The sequence below is a fragment of the Gigantopelta aegis genome, chromosome 4 (genome assembly GCF_016097555.1).
Source record: "Gigantopelta aegis isolate Gae_Host chromosome 4, Gae_host_genome, whole genome shotgun sequence".
NCBI lineage: Eukaryota > Metazoa > Mollusca > Gastropoda > Neomphalida > Peltospiridae > Gigantopelta > Gigantopelta aegis.
In genome coordinates this window covers 78,523,228-78,543,044 of record NC_054702.1, presented here as the reverse complement: position 1 = coordinate 78,543,044, position 19,817 = coordinate 78,523,228, and the positions used below count along the sequence as shown (strand labels likewise).

General features: G+C 34.4%; 2 protein-coding genes across 3 annotated transcripts in view; one reads left to right on the top strand and one right to left on the bottom strand.

The window, feature by feature from the left end:
* Nucleotides 1-13,096, top strand: part of LOC121371159 (RPA-related protein RADX-like) — a 28,400-nt gene extending 15,304 nt beyond the window's left edge. The window contains exons 10-15 of the mRNA XM_041496835.1: nucleotides 684-790; nucleotides 2,755-2,889; nucleotides 3,563-3,748; nucleotides 6,025-6,131; nucleotides 8,315-8,478; nucleotides 9,290-13,096. Coding sequence (XP_041352769.1) covers nucleotides 684-790; nucleotides 2,755-2,889; nucleotides 3,563-3,748; nucleotides 6,025-6,131; nucleotides 8,315-8,478; nucleotides 9,290-9,591 — 1,001 coding nt within the window. The 3' untranslated portion in view covers nucleotides 9,592-13,096. The remainder of the gene's footprint in view (nucleotides 1-683; nucleotides 791-2,754; nucleotides 2,890-3,562; nucleotides 3,749-6,024; nucleotides 6,132-8,314; nucleotides 8,479-9,289) is intronic.
* LOC121371157 (transport and Golgi organization protein 1 homolog) overlaps nucleotides 12,087-19,817 on the bottom strand; it is a 39,280-nt gene continuing 31,549 nt past the window's right edge. For both annotated transcript variants that reach the window (XM_041496833.1, XM_041496834.1), the window contains exons 26-29: nucleotides 18,254-18,342; nucleotides 17,725-18,019; nucleotides 17,082-17,296; nucleotides 12,087-16,136 (exon numbers count right to left, since the gene is read on the bottom strand). In XM_041496833.1, coding sequence (XP_041352767.1) covers nucleotides 16,054-16,136; nucleotides 17,082-17,296; nucleotides 17,725-18,019; nucleotides 18,254-18,342 — 682 coding nt within the window. In that variant the 3' untranslated portion in view covers nucleotides 12,087-16,053. The remainder of the gene's footprint in view (nucleotides 16,137-17,081; nucleotides 17,297-17,724; nucleotides 18,020-18,253; nucleotides 18,343-19,817) is intronic.

Sequence of the window (19,817 nt, the reverse complement as noted above, 5' to 3'; positions counted from 1 at the left end):
GCTTTTGTAGATGATTTTTGTGACATTCATCTCAAGAAAATCAATCCTTAGAGTTAGCTAAAGCTTGCCCCAAGGATTGATTTACTTGAGACTCACAAAAACCATCTAGGAATGAAAAGGAATCATGCCAGAAACTGATAGTCTGACTCACAAGCGAATGTGTTCGAGTTACAGTTGATTTGTGAAATTTTCTTAATTTTCCCCGTATTTCTACTAATAAAAGTGCTTATTTAAAACAAAATACACAAAATTAAATATGAGGAATACCAACTATTGTATGTTAATGATTTAATGCATCAAAGATAATAAACAGTCATTGTCTGTGATCTAAAACACCATTGATGTAATAAACAGTCATTGTCTGTGATCTAAAACACCATTGGTGTAATAAACAGTCATTGTCTGTGATCTAAAACACCATTGATGTAATAAACAGTCATTGTCTGTGATCTAAAACACCATTGATGTAATAAACAGTCATTGTCTGTGATCTAAAACACCATTGGTGTAATAAACAGTCATTGTCTGTGATCTAAAACACCATTGGTGTAATAAACAGTCATTGTCTGTGATCTAAAACACCATTGGTGTCCCACTCAAGATCACTTTACCATTAGTGTTAATAAACATACACCATTCCTGACCTACATGTATATATGTCTTCATTGTTTGTATTGTTTTAGCAAGACAGTTCTTTGACAGTGGAGGGTTTTGGCTGTACAGATGGATTCATGTGATGGACAATACCAGTGACAGTCCAATCATAATGCAGTTGTACCGAACAAACCAGGTTGGTGCAATTGGTTATTATCATTTCTTGTAGTTTAAATTTACAAGTGTGTTAGTCACATTTAATATGCGTACTTTATTTTCCAGTATATTATATGTGCACCAGTGAATGCCAGGTGGACCTCTCTTTTTTGAAAGTCCCAAAATCAAAGACAAATCAACAAATGATCTTATTTGCATCTCCGTGTTAATGCTCATTATACACAGAATGTTTCTACACTTGACAACTAGGTAACACCAGTTTTCACTTTCAGTAATGGTTCAACAAACCTGGTTGTGGAACAAGAAAGTTAGCCAACTTTTTCCGATTGTCCAAATCATGCATTCACTGTTATTATCAGTAGTAATACTAATAAGTAAACTCCTAGTTAATTGGCTGAGCATTACACAACTTAACCAATCATATTTCAACTTATTAAAAGCATGCATTTGATTTTATCATTATGGAACTGTAAACTAGCAACATTTTAAAATACAGTATTCAGTTTATTGAAGTAATGCAAGGAAGTTGAAAAAAACCCAAACAAACAAACAGATGCATATTTTATTATAAAAGTAGTGCAATGTTTCATACTTCTCAGATAAACTTGATGGAGGTACATGGGTCTGACTCTTTGTACAGTTATTATTCGTTTTTTATTCCCACTAAACATTCTGAATTGAGCATTCTCCCTCTTTTATAACGTTGTTTAACCCCTAAACACTTTCTTTTCTCTTCTTTGAATTCCTTATTTCTTGCCGATCTGGCAGCTCATCCTATCTTTCAGCTTATTTCGCTGTCCTGATTCCTGTCTCTCCAACCACGACTGGTGCTTGTCTCTACAAGTGACTATCTGTGTCACACATCTGATTCCTGTCTCTCCAACCATGACTGGTGCTTGTCTCGACGAGTGGCTATCTGTGTCGTACATCTGTCCTGATTCCTGTCTCTCCAATCACGACTGGTGCTTGTCTCTATGAGTGGCTATCTGTGTCGTACATCTGTCCTGATTCCTGTCTCTCCAACCACGACTGGTGCTTGTCTCTATGAGTGGCTATCTGTGTCACACATCTGATTCCTGTCTCTCCAACCATGACTGGTGCTTGTCTCTACGAGTGGCTATCTGTGTCATACATCTGTCCTGATTCCTGTCTCTCCAACCACGATTAGTGCTTGTCTCTATGAGTGGCTATCTGTGTCACACATCTGGTTCCTGTCTCTCCAACCACGACTGGTGCTTGTCTCTATGAGTGGCTATCTGTGTCATACATCTGCCCTGATTCCTGTCTTTCCAACCACGACTGGTGCTTGTCTCTATGAGTGGCTATCTGTGTCACACATCTGATTCCTGTCTCCCAACCATGACTGGTGCTTGTCTCTACGAGTGGCTATCTGTGTCACACATCTGATTCCTGTCTCTCCAACCACGACTGGTGCTTGTCTCTACGAGTGGCTATCTGTGTCATACATCTGCTCTTTTCCACTAGCTTTAGCTGTGGGCTTAATCTGGCCACTTCTAGTACTGTTGATTTATAAACAAAGTTAAACATTAGTGCTTATAAACTATTTTATTAAGTGATCTGTTTTGCAAATCCACACTGTTATGTATCTGATTTAGTGTTCTGGTTGCAGTGTTCAGATTCAGTGTTCTGATTCTATGCTCTGATTTCAGTGTTTGGATTTCAATGCTCTGATTGCAGTGTTCTGATTCAATGCTCTGATTGCAGTGTTCTGATTCAGTGTTCTGATTTTTATGCTCTGATTGCAGTGTTCTTATTCAGTGTTCTGAAAGTATTCTGATTGCAGTGTTCTGATTCAGTGTTCTGATTCCAGTGTTCTGATTTCAATGCTCTGAATGCAGTGTTCTGATTCAGTGTTCTGATTTCAATGCTCTGATTGCAGTGCTCTGATTCAGTGTTCTGATAGCAGTGTTCTGATTTCAATGCTCTGATTGCAGTGTTCTAAATTCAGTGTTCTGATTGCAGTGTTCAGTGTTTGATGACCTCTGTCCTGACCAGCTGCTGCTGTGTAGACACATGAGAGTGGTTTACGATGTGGAGACCGTCACAAGTTCCAGACAGCGTCGACACATCTATCTCACAAGCACTGCCGTCTCACAGGTACAACTCTCAGCGAGGTTTAGAACTCTCTCAGAGTTCATCTGGGTAATGGAAATCTTGGAAAGTCATGGAATTTTCAAATTCCATTTTCCGGGATTTTGAGTTGGGTAATGGAAAGTTATGGAAAATGAAAATTAGTTGATTATATTGATTTTTTAATTTAAAATAATGCATTAAAACAAGAAGAGATGGGCAGTTTGCATCAAAACAATACAATAATAATAGATTTTGGTGAATCCTTAAAAATCCTAAAAAAGTCATGGAATACATGTGTATGCCTTTAAAAAGACTCATGAAAGTTTGAAACATGGGTGAACCATGTGTATTACCATATTGCTATTTTCCACACTTGAATGTATTGTCTCTTTTAGTTATTTTTTTTCTTATTATACAGGGTGGGATTTAGCTCAGTTAGTACAGCTCTCTCCTGAGGTGATTGGGGTCACAGGATCGAACCTCTTTGGTGTACCCACTGAGGTGTTTTATGTCCTGTGGCAGGTGTTGTACTCACTGGGAAAATGCATGTAACAAATCTGTTTCTATTTATGAAAAACTTTAGTGAGTTTTCAGCTTTACCATAATATTTACATCCAACAGTCCATGATTAATTAATCAATGTGCTCTTGTAGTCTTGTTAAATAAAACCAACTTTAACTCATCACTCTTTATTTAGTATTACACCTATGACCATGTCAGGTCCAACAGAGAACACCAGTTTGAGAAGGAAGCACTTGTAAAAGACCTGAGGTCATGGAGAAAGAGGTTAAAGATGGACTTGGTCATTTTCAGGACGGGTGGTTACTATAGTTACCCTCCCATGCCACTGGAAATGCAGAATATTCTGAGGTCACCCATTACAGTATGTACAGATAGGACACTGTGTTTTGTTATTTTATCATTTGTGGTATTTTTATGTAAACCAGATACACACAGTGCAACAACAAAAAACCTGAAACAAAGACATGTTTAGCAAATCAAATCATACTTGATTTCAAAAACATGTTTAAACAGCTGCAAACATTTTGTCTTTTCCAGCAACCAAAATCACCAAAAATATTTTTTACTTTTGGGAAAATGTATTTTTCATTGCAGTGTGCATTTGGCTTGAGACTGTTATTTTATACAATCAAAAGAGAAAACTTTTTTTTAAAAGTCGCGGTTTTTTAAGTGGAGGTAAGGTTGTGGGGTTATAGACATTTTCACTTGTGAAAGGCATTATAAATGAGAGAAAATACAATAATAGTCCACAGAGAAAAGAAAGAGATAAATTGGCATATAATTATAGACTGTATAATACTAAAACTCATATAAAAACATAATGGGCCAAATTTACAAAGCCTGTTCATGTCTTACACGCGTGTAACTACATACATTTACAAAGCCTGTTTATGTCTTACACGCGTGTAACTGCAGACATTTACAAAGCCTGTTTATGTCTTACATGCGTGTAACTGCAGACATTTACAAAGCCTGTTTATGTCTTACATGCGTGTAAGTACAGACATTTACAAAGTCTGTTTGTCTTACACGCGTGTAACTGCAGACATTTACAAAGCCTGTTTGTCTTACACGCGTGTAACTGCAGACATTTACAAAGCCTGTTTATGTCTTACACGCATGTAACTACAGACATTTACAAAGCCTGTTTGTCTTACACGCGTGTAACTGCAGACATTTACAAAGCCTGTTTATGTCTTACACGCGTGTAACTACAGACATTTACAAAGCCTGTTTGTCTTACACGCGTGTAACTGCAGACATTTACAAAGCCTGTTTATGTCTTACACGCGTGTAACTACAGACATTTACAAAGCTTAAACACCTGTTTTGTCTTACACGCATGTAACTACAGACATTTACAAAGCTTAAACACCTGTTTATGTCTTACACACATGTAACTACAGACATTTACAAAGCTTAAACACCTGTTCATGTCTTACACGCATGTAACTACAGACATTTACAAAGCTTAAACACCTGTTCATGTCTTACATGCGTGTAACTACAGACATTTACAAAGCTTAAACACCTGTTTATGTCTTACACACATGTAACTACAGACATTTACAAAGCTTAAACACCTGCGTTTAATAAAAACAGGCTTCGTAAATTCGGCCCATTATTACCAACTCTCATAACAATTTTATAAAGAAAATCTATGGAAATAAAAGTTTCTTAACAAATTAACATTAAACTATATAGATTAAAGCTCATTTCTAATACAGCAATGAAGAGAAAATACAGTTTAAAATGAAGTAATCGATAATGCAGTACACAAACTCAAGACAGAATTATGACTGAATCATCCAGGCTGTTCCATTAGTTTCCTTCAAAAAATATTTTGCATGTTCGTGTGAGTTTAAAACAAATTAATTATGTTTTGATATTTTGAGTTACAGACAGACTATATGTTTAAATTTTTGTTTTCAAAAAGCTATTTCAGCAAACACAAATTTCCCATTAAATTCTTTTTCTTCAAAATCTCACATTCTTCTATCACTTGATCCCCCATAGAGGGTTCAGTTGGTTCTGTCCTAGTCCAACCAAAGCTTACATCTGTAGTGTATCCAGGAAAAGGAGCACATGCGATTGGTTTATGGTCAGTTCAGGTTACCGCACTGAATCAGTAACCTGTGCTTGTGCTCCTGAAAATGCTACTAGTGTCTTAAAGGTTGTTTTGCTGCTCTTTGAATGAATTAAGCTTGAGATTAGCACCCAATAGCTATGGTTTAAACAATGTGTAAGGTGTTTCTAAACAAATATTCCACTTCTCGTTTTGTTATCTTGTGTATTCATGATTGAAGGGCGGGATGTAGCCCAGTGGTAAAGCACTTGCCTGATGCGCGGTCGGTCTAGGATTGGTCCCCGTCAGTGGGCACATTGGGCTATTTCTCGTTCCAGCCAGTGCACCACGACTGATATATCAAAGGCAGTGGTATGTGCTATCCTATCTATGGGATGGTGCATATAAAAGATCCCTAGTTACGTATGAAAATTTTAGCAGGTTTCCTGTCTAAGACTATAATTTTGACATCCAATAGCCGATGATTAATAAATCAATGTGCTCATTAAACAAAACAATCTTTTTTTTCATGATTGAAATAATGGAGTAACAACATATTTTCTGCGTTTCAGATCACTCCAAGTGGAGAACAGTGGTGCAATGCTGTCAAGAATCTCGCCTTCAGAGAACGCAAGATCCTTTTTGTGCAGGCCAAACTAGGAGCAGTTTGGAGCAATAGGTATTGTCGGTTATGGAGGAATCACATGTTGATACTAACAGTAATGGCTTGAAGTGATGACTTGTAGGAGTGATTTGTAAGAAGAAATATAACATGTTCCAATTGCTACTATTTTATTATTCATTGTGGTAACTACAAAAATTGTAATGTTATAAAATTTAAGACAGTAAAGAGATTGTTCAATCAATCTGATACTATTACGGATAGTGATACGTCACCACTTTGAGTGTAGTTTGTAAAGTCACAGCAAACGAGACACAAATTGATTTCCGCTCTTTATGATTATACGGTCTGCTATGCATAGGTAAATTACGTTTAGTGAAATATTTTTTTGTGATGCATTGCACCGCGTATAAAGGTGTAGTAGACATATCGAAATGTTTAATAGCAGCAATTATTTCAAGTGAACCATATCTTCCTTATCAGTTCATATAGGATCATCAAGCCTTGCATGCTAGTACAACTTGGGATGGCAGTGTGTTGCATACTATAACTAGGTCACAGTGACCTACTTTTGATGGCATTTCATGTACCTCACTGGTACTCGTTTTAAAATTAATTTCTTTATGAGATTTGTTTATGTTATTATTCTGTGGTTTTTATCTAAATTAAGAAAGTGTATAAAAGATCCCTTGCTGCTAATGGAGTTTGCTGCAAATATTAAAATGTTGCCGACTAACGGAGACACTTTAACAACTGTAATTACATATTAAATACTGTAAATCATGAAATTAATGCGAGCAAGTAATTAATGCGAAAAATGTGGCAAACACATCGATGCAATAATAACTTGACGCATTTTGTTTAGTCTCGTTCCCAATACAAAAAATGTGCAGGATTTTACTATAATACTTCTAAATAAAATAAAACTTTTATAATATAAAGATGAAACAAAATACAAAAACAATTTTTGTTAAACGTCTTTTTGTGAATACTTCAAGAATCTTTCTTTCGTTTCGATGTTGCAATTTTCACTTTCCTGGAATATCATAGCGGTTATATAATACAGTGATGTCCCAAATGTTTTGTTTTTAAAAAGCTCATTTTGTGATGTATTTTTCAAATTTTCTTACACTTCTGGATTACTGTATACATTTAAACTGTTTTGAATATTTGTAAAATTATAATCAACACATTTTATTACTAAATATATTCCTTTAAAAATGAAACGGTAGAAAATTATATAACCGTAACCAACAATCTGTGCATATTTCTTCAAACCATTTGGCTCGACTCTATACATGGCATTTAATTTAGACTGGTCGCAAGTTGTCACTGTTGCAATATATCGCATTTGTTAACGTCTATTCCTGTGCTGCGCATAAAGTGTATAAAATCAGTCTAAAACATTTGTTAGAATAATACGTCTGCGTTCGCGTGAAATATTGTGCCCTGTAATAGCGACACGTTTACCTTTTATTCCTACTGGTGGATTAATTAGAAGCAATCACCACACAAAAGTGTGAGGTATACCCTTAACAATAAGGTGTAGTTATACTAATTACACTACTTTAAGTAATTACTAAAATTAGGGCTTCCTGGTCGACCCACTATGCGATTAGCTTCAGGTTATGTAGTAGCTGTGAAAACAACTACTGACTTCTTTTAACATGAAAGATGAAGCCCAAACAATATAATAACAACACAACTGTGGTTTTTATGTGATGTGGACTTTTGCCCGACGCATTAATAAAAATATGCATTTTTGTTCACTCATGTATGGACGCAATAATATCATGACGTATTAATTACATGATTTATAGTATATTTTTCAGCATAAAATATTAGTGGTTATATATTAAATTTGTTTCTGATCATCCCAGTATTTGTATACGTTAAACTTCATTTTTTTTTCTAATATATATATTTTTTATACATACTAAATTTTTTGTAGACCAAATCCAGTTTGGGTTACTTTAAGATATTAAGACATCAGAAACACATGAAATATACAAACACTGATATTCGAAACAAGAAAATATATTTAATGTGTAATTTTAGTGGTTAAAAGATTTTATTAGCCAGAATCATCTTACAATGCAGCATACTCGGGATAGATCCTTTAAAACTAAATACTAAAACTGTGAATCAGTGTTATCAACTCCATAATGATTGTCTGCGACTTCTTTCGATCCAGTTACTTCATCACCCTCATCTATTTCATTTTGTTTTTTAAACTGTAGGAACAGTGAAAGAATTCAGGTGGCCAATTTAGATATTGATTCATCTTTAACCGTTGGAATGGATTCAGAATTAGACAATGATGTAGACCTCTGGCCAAAGGAATTTGATCCACAGTGTGACCAGATGGAGAAAGATTTCCCTCCGTCATTTGAAAGGGGCGGAGGTAAGTTGTTTTTCTCTTGGTTGCCAAGACAATTATAAACCATTTCGTGAGTACTAAAATGCTAGGGAGTGGGAGCTAAGTGACAGCATATGCTTTTTAAAATGAAGAAGAAATGTGTAAATAAATATATCCCATGCAAAATCAGCTTTGTATAGCATTTTGCTTATAAGTACAGGGAATATTTTGTTTTCAAAATATTTCTAGTCAATTAATAATTGATTAGAAACTACTATTTAAAGTTTTAAAATTGTGTAGTGATATCTGAAACTAGTGTAGCAAATGTGATGTCATCACTCTATCAACTTCATTTCTCAATCCAATTTTCATTAAACTTCACATATAGGAATAGGATCATATCTTAAATAGAATTCGTGTTTCACCTGTCAGAGGTCAAGGTCAGTATTACTAAAAAGAAAAATTACATCACAACTTCATTTGTTATCATTTTCATGAGATTTCATACAAGAATATGAGTATTATCTCGAGTGTTTATATTTTGCCTCTGCATCAAAGGTCAAGGTCACTATTAAAAATACATATTACTTTGTCCACAAACTTCATTTCAGGGGATTTGCAGCATTTCAATGCCTGGTTTCACTTGAAATCTAAGAGCCATTATGCTAGATGTCACTTATTCTTTCCCATGTTTCAGTTTATTTAAAAATTAACTAAAATTAAATTTTCCCATCATTTTATCCTTGAACGATGTTTGAAGTTTCTAAAAAAGATAACTGGCAGTCTATATTTAAAAAAAAATTGTTGACTAATTTACAGAACCAATTATTAATCTGTCATTATATTTTTATTTTAGCTTCTGAAAATGGATCTCAAACGAACATGTTGATGTTGTGGCTTGGTTTAAATGAACGTATCCTACTCCATACAGCCAAGCCACTAATGTGCAACACAGACAATGTGACTTTTGTTGACCTTGTGGCGGGCAGATGTGACAGCAATACCTTTGATTCTTCACAGATTTCTCAGAAAGGGCTTGAAAGATGTTTGATGTCTGCAAGAGATGTACTCAACCAGCGATTTTTTCTTGTGGTCGATTTGTACAGAACTAGTGCTTCCAGTGTGAATATTGTGTTAAAGAGAGCTTTTTTATTATGAATTTTACCATACATCCGACATATGGTTATTGAGAGTGTATCACACTGACAAATATATCGTGTAATAATGAGGTTTCAAAAAGTGAGATGGTGCATTTAAAAGATCCCTTGCTGCCGACTGAAAAAGTAGCTCATGAAGTGGCAGCAGCAACTTTTCTCTCTGATGAATCTCTGTGGTCCTTTCCATGTTGGAGCCGGATGTAGCCCAGTGGTAAAGCACTCGCCTGATGCCCAGTTGGTGTAGTGTTCATACCAAGACTCGTATTTAAGAATTTGTCTCCCACAGCAAGTTTTAAAAGAATTGCCATGGGTGAAACGGCCTACCAACAGTAATTTTGAGCCTGCCTATGGCAAGAATTTTAAAAGTAACATTTGCAGCAAATAAACATGACTGAAAGGTTATTTTGCTGTATGTAGACATATTTGAAACGTGCAACTGCTAAATATTGGCAGTTAATACACCAGGTGTATACATTTTGCCTTTGTTGGAGCTTTACCGATGGCACAAAAATGCCATTGGTGACGCTCTCTACCTATGGCAATTTATATCTCAATGACGGCAAGTGCCGTCGTTAAGTTCGAGCCCTGTGATTCCCATCGGTAGGCTCATTGGGCTATTTCTTGTTTTAGCCGGTGCTCCACAGCTGGTTCAACAAAGGCTGTGGAATGTTCTATCCTGTTTATGGGATGATGCCTTTAAAAGATCCTTTGCTGCTCATCGAACAGAATAGCCCATAGAGTGGTGGCAGTGGGTTTAGTCTCTAATTACCTCTGTGGTCCTTAATCATTTTCCGACACCATATAACCTTAGTTAACAATATGTTGAGTACATACACCATTAGTTAACAATATGTCGAGTACATTGTTATATAAAACATTTCTTCTTCCCCCCCCCCCCCCAATATTATTAAAAACACAATCATAACATCAAGTTAGAACTACATACATGTAGTTTATAAGTATTATAAGTATAAGTATTTATACTTATTTCTTTTACCTAGTTCCTATTGTAAATGCATTCATTTTATTTATACATCACTTATCAGGAGAAAGTGTTTTTTACACATTTTTATTACTCTTGCTAATTATCATCATGTGTCTCATTTTGTACATACATTGACATGTTTGTTTTATAAATACATAAAATTATTAGTTGTACATAGGAATATATTTTTGATACCGTTAACATTTCATTTTCATATTGATGTTGAAATGTAGAGAATTGTTCACATTATCATCACCTCATTATTGTTAATTGTATTAATAACTGATTACACAAATATGCAGTAAAATCTTGGTTTTCTCCAAATTATTTGGACAAACATATCTAGTTCCTTTTCTTTATTAGAAATTGCATTTTGAAGTCTAAAAATATAATTTAATAACAAAACCCCCACTAACTATACTGATTTCTGTGTATTATCATGAACACAAGACCCAAGTCACAGAAGTTGAATTCAACATTTATTTTGCCTTTGACACTTTAAAATATAATTATTATAAGTATGAGATATGTTCAGTGTATGTTGTTGAGAAATTGACACAAACAAACTTGTGTTTTGCAATGTCACTAGATATTGGGAAAATAACATTACCGAGAAACTAACTGTGTAAGAAACTAAAAATATACTACTTCTGACTTGGTAAAACATCTGAACAAAGTATGTCAAACAAAACAAGTTATTTTAAAGACGGCGTCCAGTCCCCATATTAAAAGCTATATGCACCATAGTGTTTTAAAAAACCCAACAATGTTGACCATTATGCATAAAATTATTAATTATACATGCATAAATAATAGAGATAGAGATCATTGCATAATTTCTTTTAAATTTAACATTCTAGAATATAATATATATATATATATATATATATACACATCTATTTGTTTTAGTAATGTAAAATTCTAGAATATATATACATCTATTTGTTTTAGTAATGTAAAATTGTCAACTCCGCATCTCTATTATTTGGCACACACAATTATGAGTTGCATGATAAAATATATTATTAACAAGCATACAAATTAGGTGTAAAACGCCAATTTCAAATGATGACCTGGGTATGTGAAAAATGCATATTTACTATTTTCAATCTTTTCATCTTATCTGCCAAACCATTTAGGACATAGAGAAAAAAATGATTACTACTTTAAGATATCGGCTTTATCCTGTAACAGAGCATCACAGCATTACCTATTCTTTCTAGTGGCATTCGACCTGAGCAGGAAAAAAACGATATCTTAAGGCAGTAACCGGTTTTAATCCCCAAGCAACGAGTCAAAGGGATATAGTCTTGCCCATACGTACATGTTATAGAAATTTATCTAGTCACCCTCTCCTGCATAGTAATTGCAGGATAAAATCTGATATCTACTTATGTAATGTACACAACTTACTTTATAGAAACAAATCAATATTACCCGATGCTAAACTTCAGCACCTTGTGAATCGTTGCTTAACAACTCCACAATTGAAGACAGAAACAAACACGTGGTAGAAAAAGATAATATATTTACATTAAAACACTATGCATGACTGGAATGAAATGAAACAGCTTCCAACAAGTGTACCACACCTATACACCATAAAAACATATTTACACAACAAACACCAAGAAATAAATAAAACAACAGAATGTTTACAATACACACTGATGCATTCTTATATTCAAAACACACAACCAGGATATACACTACACATGTATTTACAAATATACAGATAATTTTGGGACCAGTTTTTCATTTTTATTTCCAATTTTTACAAATATTTCTTCCAACACATTTTACTTCAGTTAGCAATGAAGTAATTTTTGCTATACACAAGTAAATGCAAGTCTGTGTAATATATACACATATATTGTGTTCACTACTTACAATACATATTACTGATTAAAAACCTGTTCTCATGAAGTGACATATAATGTGCAGCATGTTATTTCACTGCTTGAAAAGTTACTATTAATCCACGATTAGTACATCTTGTACATGCCTAGTTTTTAAGTGATTCACAAAAGAAAAATCCACTACTATAACATAGGCTATTTCTTTGAGTTAGAAGGATGTTTTTTCTTTGCTTGAAATATTAATTGATATAGACTTTCCTACAAATAGGTTTTAATTAATATTTTTATTAGCACCTTGGTGATACATATTTCCTAAGACTGATAAAACGTTTAATTTCTGCATTTTCCCAAAGTCACCATTCATGGAAAAATATGGATTAATCTACTCATAACATTCATCCGATTACATATGAAATGTTTACCAGTTAGAAAACAGCAGTGAGCACCCACTACCATTAGTCTGTCAAAGACCAGGGCCCCGTTTTATGAAGTGATCTTAAGCACAAAGATCACCTTAGGTGATCTTAGCTACCTTAGGCATTAGACCCTAAAAAGTTTGTAAAAAACAACAACACCCCACTACAAAAACAAAACAAAAAAATATGCAAAAGTTAATATTTCAAGCAAGAAAAATCACTATTATTCAGGAATACTGTAACAAAGAAAAACAAAACATGGGGAAAATTCACATGTACCTTGAAACAATAATTTGACGCCATAAAACCGTAAATAAAATGTGTTGAGTGCATTGTTAAATAAAACATTTCCTTCCTTCCTTCCTTGAAACAAAGGAAAATAGTAATCATTTCTAAAATATTTTATCAGTATTAAAAGTAACCATCACATTTTTTTTTTCAATTTCTCAAACCAAAAATGCCAACAGTGTACAAAGAGGTACAATTATACACAAACTACACAGTTATCAAACATTCACCTGACTAGATGGCATGAGCACCAATACAGTGTAAAAACTACAATACATCTCTGTACTCCATACACAGAAATGACTAGCACTCTTCAGAATGGGTCTAAAAGTTTTGCCACTGGGCATTTATGACATGAATACATTGTGGTATACATACATACACTGGTTAAGTATTGCAACTGTCCCAGTATACAGGTGAACAATATATACCGACGTCCAAAAGAAACTATACCAATACTCTGAGAGACTATAGAAGAAAAACAAAAATATGTTGGATGTTTAAAACCTATATATTCATGAGAGTGGTGTTTTGGCATGATAGAAACAAAATTTCATTCCATTAAAGCAGAAAGATATTTTATTTCTATTATTCAAATTATAAAGGAAATTTTAAAACATTTTCTTGGTATAGTTTCTTTTGGACGTCAGTATACATGTAGCAATTGGATACTTCATGGACAGACTGGTACATGAGAAAATTAAAATTGTATTCATTAACACAAACCTATCAGTAATATAACATTTACAAAACACAGAACCAGTTCTTTATAGCTATATCACTATGCAAAAGTGAGAATTGTAGCTATATCACTATACAAAAGTGAGATATGTACATTTTCATGTAATTGTTTTTGTGTGCCTTGCATATTTCATCCAACTGAAAAACATTCCTTTTTACAACTTGAGAGATCAACTTTATTCAGTTTCCTGTAATAGGTCTTCAAGAATGCAAAAAACGTTTAATAATAGCAAATACCTTAAAATCAAATTGAGTTAATTACTATACAGCATATTTTTGGTAAATTTACATATTTAACCTCTTCAAAATTTACAAATATAATATCTACTTTTAACCAATGTTCTGATGTGCTGATATGCATTTTAAATAAGAAATATAATACACATTTATTAATAGGCACATGATAAACATCTATCAATATACAACATTAATTGAAATGTGATTTTCACTATTGGCCATGTGTGTAAAGGCAGTAAGTATATATGCTAATACTCAAATGTTCTCTTTCCAACCTCATTAGACCCATGCCACCTCAAAGGAGGAGTTAGGTCAGTAAGAGAATTTCACTTTGGTGAAACAGGTAAAAAAGAATGCCATAGTTTACCCTAAAAGCAATAAGTTACAGGCTGTTGAAGAAATGAGGGGCAAAGTAAAGAACAACTTCCATTTCTTGAGTTTTCATTTTGGTAGATTTTGTTAATACTTATAGGGCCAAATTTCCAAAACCTTTTTTGTTTTATATGCATGTAACTACATACATTTACAGAGCTTAAACATCAGTGTTTAAGAAAAACAGGTTTCGTGAATTTGACCCATATAGATTAAAATTTTAAAGTTCTTCAAATGTGATGTCAAAAACTTGTATACAGTGCCGTACTTGTATACAGTGCCGTTAATACATATATTAAGTCTGTATTGGTCTTGCCCAAATTATATGCTGAACAATTACCAGTCCTGTAATATACCACTCAACTTTTGCTTGGGATATACAAACTACTGTGAATCATTGAACAGAAACATAGGCTTCATGTTGTTTTTTTGCGACACTCTCCAGGGCAACCATGTACATTTTTTCATGCAAAATTGTGAACACATCCTTGTTAGCTTCCAAAATGTTTTACATGTGGAAAACTTTTACCTCACAGAGTAATGCAAAATCCTCCTCCTTTCCTATTGTTCTTTCGATGTGGTTATAAGCTTTTGATGGTGACCACTATAACGTGGCCCTTAACCTGACAAAACTAAAGTAACAGAAACAGGCCTTTATACTAGGCAGGCTTCAATATAAGGCTGGCCTCTATTCAAAGATAATTAGATACATCTCATCCATCAAACACAATAAATGCATTTGCTTTACTTGACTTGCATTTTTCCAAATATCCCTAGCAAAAGTAGAGTATAAATTAGTTACTTGACATTTCGGAGGTATAAAATTTGCTTTGGATATAAAAAGATATAATACCAAGAAGATGGTTACTTTTGTAATAATAAAAACAAAGAAAGGATGAATTGTTTCTTCTTTTCATGAATACTTAAATGTAACCTCGGACATCCACCCCCCACCAGTCCCAAAGATTGGCCCGAACATCCCAACAACCAATCAAAGTCCTCTTAAATATTTTACAAGCACCAGGCTAATTGTTGTTTCTCCGGATATCTCCTCCATTGCTCTCACTTATCCAAACCATCTTGTGTTTAGTGTTGAGTTTGGATGTGTCTTAAGTGGTGGATTTTGTTTATCCATGACTTATCTTACTATTGCTGTCTTTATTTTGTTTCTAAAGTTTAATTTTTTCACTCATAAAACTCATAGTTGGGGGAAATCCAGAGGTCAGGTTATGTATATTAAAAAAATATCACATGAACTATACTGCGAGTCAAACTTCTGTAAATGTCACCAAAGGGACCTCGACATCAGGTGGTTTTATATACAAATGTTAAATACATTGTGCCCTTAATGAACAGGTTGTTTACAGCAGGTTAGCTACTCAAACCTGTTAATAAATTAGTCCTGTAATATTTTATTTACGACTGTTGCATTAGCATAATACTGTTTTCCAATTTGTTTCATCACGCACAGATCACACCACCTGGGTACAGATTAAATACAGTACATGTGCACTGTTAAGACTTGAAACATATCACAGAGAGTGAGATGTGGTGTTTGAATGCTCTCATACTTGACTGTGTTGTCTGGGGTGTCGGTTATCTCGACTTGGAGGAAGGTTCTGTACATTGGGGGAAACATGTCTTGGACCTGTCAGAAAAACAACAACAACAACAAACTCATTAAAACAAAATAAGCATTGCTAGTACCATTAAAAGTATGATCGCACATCAGTTGACTTACTGAGCAGCTCCTCACAATACAGACTGTCATACTTCACTCGGGGATAGAATCTAAAGCTTGCCCCTCACGGGTAGAAATCATGAAGATGATTAATTTAAATGATGCTAGTCCCCCAGCAAGTAGATGTATTCCAATGTTGATTTTAATTTTTCATTATTTCATGATTTTTAAGGTTGACAGATCTATGATTAATGTAATAAAATAAAAGGCCTGCAGTTGTTGTTTTTTCAGAATAGCTCACAAATGTTGCATATATCTCGGTGGCATGGTTCCAACCAAATACAAGGAGAGGGTGGAGGGCTAATTAATTCATTCCAAAATAGAGATTGGTAACTACTACCAGATGAATATTTTTTTTAATTTTTACCTGTGCTTGACATATTCAATGTTTTGGTACATGCCTGAATTATGGCTATGTAAATATAAATCAGAGAGAAAAAAGGTTAAATTTGAGCTAAAAGGAACATATACACAGTGTATATTTCAAGTCACACAGTCCATGTAACTTAGTATGTCAAATGTCATGCACCCCTGCCTTTAATAGCTTCATCGATTCATACTATTACAATTTGTAACAATTGTCACAAGCACATCCCTATTATTAACCTTAAAAATCGAGATAAATTCTAATCCGTATTGAACTCACATATTTAATTAAATATAATTATACTTAAACTGAATCTAAACATTTACTTGAGATTAAAAAATATATAGAAATTTTAAACCCCCAAAACCAATGCATTCAGTCAAAGGAAATAAAATATAGAAATTTAAAATTAAATTCTGATGAATGATGCTCATGATCAATATAACTGCATTCACGTATGAGGAACTACATTGCCCGATACTTGCCTAACCGAGGGTCCATTGCTGGAAGTGGTATTCTTGGAGAACCTGGTCCGTTGGGACCAAAGGGAATGGGTGGACCACGAGGGCGAGGCATCATGTCTGGGGGTGGTGGTCTGAATGGAGGTGTTCTTCTATCCATGGGGTGCGGGGGCGGTCTTCGGTCAAAGGGTGGTGGAGGTAATCTCTCGGGGTGAGGAGATCCTCGAAATTCTCCATCTCTGCATAAAAATGAAATCATAACACTGAATTTTGATCAATTGACAAACAGAAAATTTTCTCATTATGACAGACTGAAAATTAGAGTTGCATGCAATTTTTTTGTGTAAAGAGAACATTAATGAGTTATAAGGATAATGTATTTTGCTCCTGTGTTAAAAAAATATGTATTAAAAAAAAAAAAAAAAAAAAAAAAAAAAAAAAATCAACTAGACAAACCAACAAAGAGATGCAATCATGGATTTTTGGCTCAACTATTTCCGATGTGTGACAAACGCTATAAATCAGGTGACAAGAGCTGAAGATGGTTCTCTTTTTAATTAGTTACCTTTCGAAGTCAGGTGACCAAACTGTAACTGGTAAAAAGTTCAGTTAAAAGTGATGCTGATGACATGAACTTTACCAACTATTCAGATTTTAAAATACAAACCTCATAGGTGGTAGTGGTGGCATGTTGTGACGCGAGGGTGACCTCTCCATGCCGGGTGGAAGTGGTCCCATATCCCTGCCTGGTGGAAGCGGTCCCATGTCTCTACCTGGTGGAAGTGGACCCATGTCCCGTCCTGGTGGAGGGGGTCCCATGTCTCTGCCTGGTGGAAGTGGACCCATGTCCCGTCCTGGTGGAGGGGGTCCCATATCTATTCCCGGTGGAGATGGGCCCATGTCCCTGCCTGGTGGCAGTGGGCCTATATCCATGCCTGGTGGAGGGGGACCATTCATCATTCCTAGAATAGTGACAAGTAAATTTGTAATTTTAAATCATTACACTCATTATTATTTGCTTAATATAAGTTGATAAAATCTAATTCTGAAACAAATTTAGAAAGAATAAAATCTTGCTGTAAACTATTACGTGTATAGTTGGATACACAAGATCCATCTGAAATTCAATTTTTTTTTTTTTTTACTCACATCTATGCATGAACTGACAACTATAACTGTTTAAAGTATGTCTTTACCTAGGGGTGGCATTCCACGTGTGGGTAATGGGCGAATCAGTCCAGCCGGTCCCATTCCTTCCATCTGCCGTCTCTCCACGTCTGTCAATCTACAGTGAGAAAAAACATTCAAATAAAGTGAGAAGCCGAATAATTCAAATACAGTGAGAAAAAACATTGAAATACAGTGAGAAGACGAATAATTCAAATACAGTGAGAAGACGAATAATTTCAAGTACAGTAAGAAGACGAATAATTCAAATGCAGTGAGAAGACGAATAATTCAAATACAGTGAGAAGATTAATAATTCAAATACAGTGAGAAGACGAATAATTCAAATACAGTGAGAAGACGAATAATTCAAGTACAGTGAGAAGACGAATAATTCAAATGCAGTGAGAAGACGAATAATTCAAGTACAGTGAGAAGACGAATAATTCAAATGCAGTGAGAAAAAATTCAAATACAGTGAGAAGATGAATAATTCAAATACAGTGAGAAGATGAATAATTCAAGTACAGTGAGAAGACGAATAATTCAAATAGAGAGAGAAAACATTTACATACAGTGAGAAGAGTAATCACATCATGGTATTAACTTCGACATCTCACTATGTAACCATAATATATCACACTATATCATCATACTATAAAAACTACTTTTCTCATGCCAAACATTTTCTCTACATAATATATTTATTGTACATTAAAAGTTACTACAGCTACTAAGAGGTTTCCAATGTATTTGACTGTGACACTGGGACAGTAATGTTATAGCAGAAATATACCATCACCTATTCCTTCAGATAAGAAGTGTGACCTTTTAATAAGCATTTTGCTGAATAGGTAAACATACACCATAGTCTTTTGATATAGAACTTGGGTCAAATTAGCGGCCTACAAAAAGCGGTCAATTTTTTAGACCAAGCAGGTGAAATAGAAATACACTTGCTCTCCACCTTATGAAAATTGCAGGTTATTTTTCAAGAAACAAACACATGCACGATTATCTCATCTACCATTAGGTCATGATTCTGTTATAGTTCCATTCCATAATGGTCTCAAATGTATCTCAGAGGTCCTCATTTTTCAAACACTATCCAAACCCTTTCCTTACCCCATGCTATCCTGTTTTAAGCAGGTCATATATTTTCTTAGCAGGACATAATTCATTTGGTCTGCCATTTAAAAAAACAACAGCAGGCCATATTTTACTTCCAATTTTGAACCCTGATGTCTGATGGGGAAGTAACTCAATGGGACACCCAAGGTGGACCGATCACAGATGGGGTTGTATTATAAAAGGTAATGTAACATCAAACTAAACATTACTCCTGTCTCAAAACTCCCCATGTAACCTCAAACTAAATATTACTTCCGTCTCAAAACTCCTAATGTAACATCAAACTAAACATTACTCCTGTCTCAAAACTCCCCATGTAACCTCAAACTAAATATTACTTCTGTCTCAAGACTCCTAATGTAACATCAAACTATCACTTCTATCTCAAAACTCCTCATGTAACCTCAAACTAAATATTACTCCTGTCTCAAAACTCCTCATGTAACCTCAAACTAATTACTC